Source organism: Rhinopithecus bieti, unplaced genomic scaffold (assembly GCF_001698545.2).
Source record: "Rhinopithecus bieti isolate Rb0 unplaced genomic scaffold, ASM169854v2 scaffold_27781, whole genome shotgun sequence".
In the NCBI taxonomy this organism is placed as follows: domain Eukaryota; kingdom Metazoa; phylum Chordata; class Mammalia; order Primates; family Cercopithecidae; genus Rhinopithecus; species Rhinopithecus bieti.
In genome coordinates, this window is record NW_016812388.1 from 525,097 (window position 1) to 529,050 (window position 3,954).

Here is a 3,954-nt window from a genome sequence, read left to right on the forward strand (position 1 = left end):
AAAAAAAAAAAAAAAAAAAAGCATTTTATCACATTTATTATAGTATTATTTTTCTTTTTCCTTTTTTTGAGACAGAGTTTTGCTCTGTCGCCCAGGCTGGAGTGCAGTGGCGTCATCTCGGTTCACTGCAACCTTCACTTCCAAAGTTTAGGTGATTATCCTGCTTCAGCCTCCCAAGTAGCTGGGACTACAGGCTCATGCCACCATGCCCATCTAGTTTTTGTATTTTTAGTAGAGATGGGGTTTCACTATGTTGGCCAGGCTGATCTCGAACTCCTGATCTCAGGTGATCCACCCGCCTTGGCCTCCCAAGTGCTGGGATTTCAGGCATCAGCCACCACGCCCAACCTATAATATTCTTTTTCTAAAGAATAGAAAAAGAGGCCGGGCATGGTGGCTCATGCCTAGAATTCCAGCACTGCAGTAGGCCAAGGCAGGCGGATCACGAGGTCAGGAGATGGAGACCATCCTGGCTAACACAATGAAACCTCATCTCTACTAAAAATACAAAAAATTAGCTGGGCATGGTGGCACACACCTGTAGTCCCAGCTACTCTGGAGGCTGAGGCAGGTGAATCGCTTGAACTCAGGAGGCGGAGGTTGCAGTGAGCCGAGATCACACCACTGCACTCCAGCCTGGGCAAAAGAGTGAGATACCATCTCAAAAAAAAAAAAAAAGAAAGAAAGAATAGAAAAAGAATGTGTAGTAGGCCTTTTGTATCCGTGGGATCCACGTTTATGGTTTCAACCAATGGTGAATCAAATATATTCAAGAAAAAAAACTGAGCCTATACTATACATGTATAGACTTTACTTGTCATTATTCCTTAAAAAATGCAATTAAACAACTATTTACGTTGTATCAGGCATTTTATTAATTTTTTTATTTTAAGTAGAGATAGAGTCTCACTATTTTGCCTAGGCTGGTCTCCAACTCCCAGCCTCATGCCATCCTCCCACCCTCTAAAAAGTGTTGGGATTATAGGCGTGAGCCACTGTGCCTGGCCTATATTAGGTATTATAAGGAATCTAGAGATGATTTAAACTATGTAAGAGGGTGTGCATAGATTACATCCACATACTATGATATCTGTAGACTCTGGTATCTGAGGGAAGTCCTGGAACCAAGCCCCGTGAAGGATGACTGTATAAATAATATGCTAATAAAGGAGTAAGGAAATAATAAAAAAATACTTAATCCAAAATAATACAAGAAAAAAAACAGAACAAAGAAAAAAGTGAGACAAATAGATAACTAATAACATAATGGTAAATTTAAATTTAAATACACGGCAGACAACTTTTTTAAAAAAAAAAAGATACCTCTTAAACATAAAAGGTTAAAACCAAAAGGAAGAAAGATGGCTTAACTATACTGATTCCAGAAAAGCAAACCATGTCAAGAAAAATGACAAGAAACAAAATACATTTTATAATGATGAAAGGTTCAATCCACCGGAAAGATACAATTCTATATTTGTATGTACCTTTGTACTTTAAAATATGCAAATAAATTACTGAGACAAACTTTTTGTCAAAGTTGCTACACAAATTGTGATGTTTATTATTTAAATAACAACATAAATGAAGAAAAATCCAGTATGTGACATACCTTAGCTCTGTAGGAATGAGAACCCCCTTGAAAATTTATGACTCCATAAGCATCCGTTGGGCTCTGTTCTGTATGCTTTTCCACAGACCATTCTTCTACTGCCTGATTAAAATGGTCACCCAATTTCACATCTGAGTATTTCATGGCAAGACTTGCAGTAAAACAAGCATGTTGCTTGACCAAGCGACCACAAAACACCTAAAAGAAAAGGTGAGATGATTAAAATACCTTTCAAAAAATCAGAATGAAAAAATGAAATTAAAATGAATGAACTGACAAATAGTATAAAAGCTTTTGATTTTAGGATATCTATATATTAATACCTTCATTATAGCACTGAAATAGTATAATTAGTCTAAGATGAATTCATCATCTGAATTTAACGTGAGGCATCTATAAAACATGGTATAGGCATATAACAGAATAGCATTTACACCGGGTGTGGCTCATGTGGGTAATTCCAGCACTGTGGGAAGCCAATGCTGGAGGACCTCGAGGTCAAAAGTTCAAGACCATCCTAAGAAACACGACAAGACCTTGACTTGACAAAAAAGTTTTAAAAATTAGCCAAGTGTGGTGGCATACACCTGTAGTCCCAGCTACACAGGAGACTAAGGTGAGAGGCTTGCCTGAGCCCAGCAAGGATGCAGTCATCCTTGGTCACACCACTGTACTCCATCCTGGATGACAGAGCAAGCAAGACCCCAACTCAAAAAAAAAAAAAAAAAAGAAAAAGAAATACCATCCAATAATAAAGAGAAATGAATGAACCACTAATGGTACAGAGAATCATCATACTGAGTAAAAGAACCTAGACACCAAAGATTATATATTTACATGATTCCACGTATACAAAATTCAAGAAAATGTGAACTAATCTATACAGTGACAAAAGGGTGATCAACGGTGTCTGAGGCTGGGGTACAAATACGGATGGCATTCTACCCAGAAGTACATACTAAACTGTAACACCAAAAGTAGGAATCTAACGGAGCTGGGCAGTCTCACTGATTTGATACAATCTTAAAATCAGATCAGAGTTTGAAGAAGCCAAGGCAGCTTAGAGTTTGTGAGGTAGAAAACAAAAAGAGGAGGGAGCTACAACGAGAAAGTTGCAAATATCTGCAGAAGGGCCTCCTTAAGCATGTGGAAGAGTAACTACTTGGCCAGGCGCGGTAGCTCACACCTGTAATCCCAGCCCTTTGAGAGGCCGAGGTGGGCAGATTACCTGAGGTCGGGAGTTCGAGACTAGCCTGGCCAACATGGTGAAACCCCGTCTCTAATGAAAATACAAAAAATTAGCTGGGCATGGTGGCACACACCTGTAATCCCAGCTACTAGGGAGGCTGAGGCAGGAGAATCACTTGAACCTGGGAGGCAGAGACTGCAGCGAGCAGAGATCGGGCCACTGCACTCCAGCCTGGGCGAAAGAGTGAGACTCGGTCTCCAAAAAATAAATAAATAAATAAATAAATAACTACTTAAGGCAAAGTTAAAAGCTACTAGACAGCAACTGCTGAAACAATTTCTGAAACTCATAAAGGGCAGGGAACAGTTTATGTTTCCACCAGCCAGAGTAGAGATCTCGTAACACAGAAGGCTTATGATAGAGTCCTCGAAAAAAGTATCATTAAATTAGAAGCACTAAATTAGACCTAGACAGGCCAGGCACGGTGGCTCATGCCTGTAATCCCAGCACTTTGGGAGGCCGAGGCGGGTGGATCACGAGGTCAGGAGATTGAGATCATCCTGGCTAACACAGTGAAACCCTGTCTCTACTAAAAATTTTTTAAAAATTTAAAAAAAGACCATGCTTCGGGCATGGTAGCCCACGCCTATAATCCCAGCACTTTGGGAGGCTGAGGCGGGAGGACTGCTTAGGCCCAGGAATTTGATATTAGTCTGGCAACATAGTAAGACTCTGTTTCTAAGAGAAAAAATTAAAGAAAAAAAGACTATGTAGAAAAAAAATACGAGCATGATGAAGGCCAACATAATGAAACCCCATCTCTACTAAAAATATAAAACATTAGCCAGACGTGGTGGCACGTGCCTGTAATCCCAGCTACTCGGGAGGCTGAGGTAGGAGAATTACTTGAACGCGGGAGGCAGAGGTTGCAGTGAGCCAAGATCGCGCCACTGCACATCCAGCCTGGCGACGGAGCAAGACTCCTTCTCGAAAAATAAATAAATAATAGTAATAATAATTTTCCAAATAAAGTTTTTGAAAATTTCATTTAAAAAATAACCTGGCCGGGCGCGGTGGCTCAAGCCTGTAATCCCACCACTTTGGGAGGCCGAGACGGGCGGATCACGAGGTCAGGAGATCGAGACCATCCTGG

General features: G+C 40.5%; 1 protein-coding gene across 1 annotated transcript in view; it reads right to left on the bottom strand.

Moving 5' to 3' along the window:
* LOC108544825 (transient receptor potential cation channel subfamily M member 7) overlaps positions 1-3,954 on the bottom strand; it is a 55,525-nt gene that overhangs the window by 11,396 nt on the left and 40,175 nt on the right. Inside the window, exon 4 of the mRNA XM_017896180.1 lies at positions 1,613-1,810. Coding sequence (XP_017751669.1) covers positions 1,613-1,810 — 198 coding nt within the window. The remainder of the gene's footprint in view (positions 1-1,612; positions 1,811-3,954) is intronic.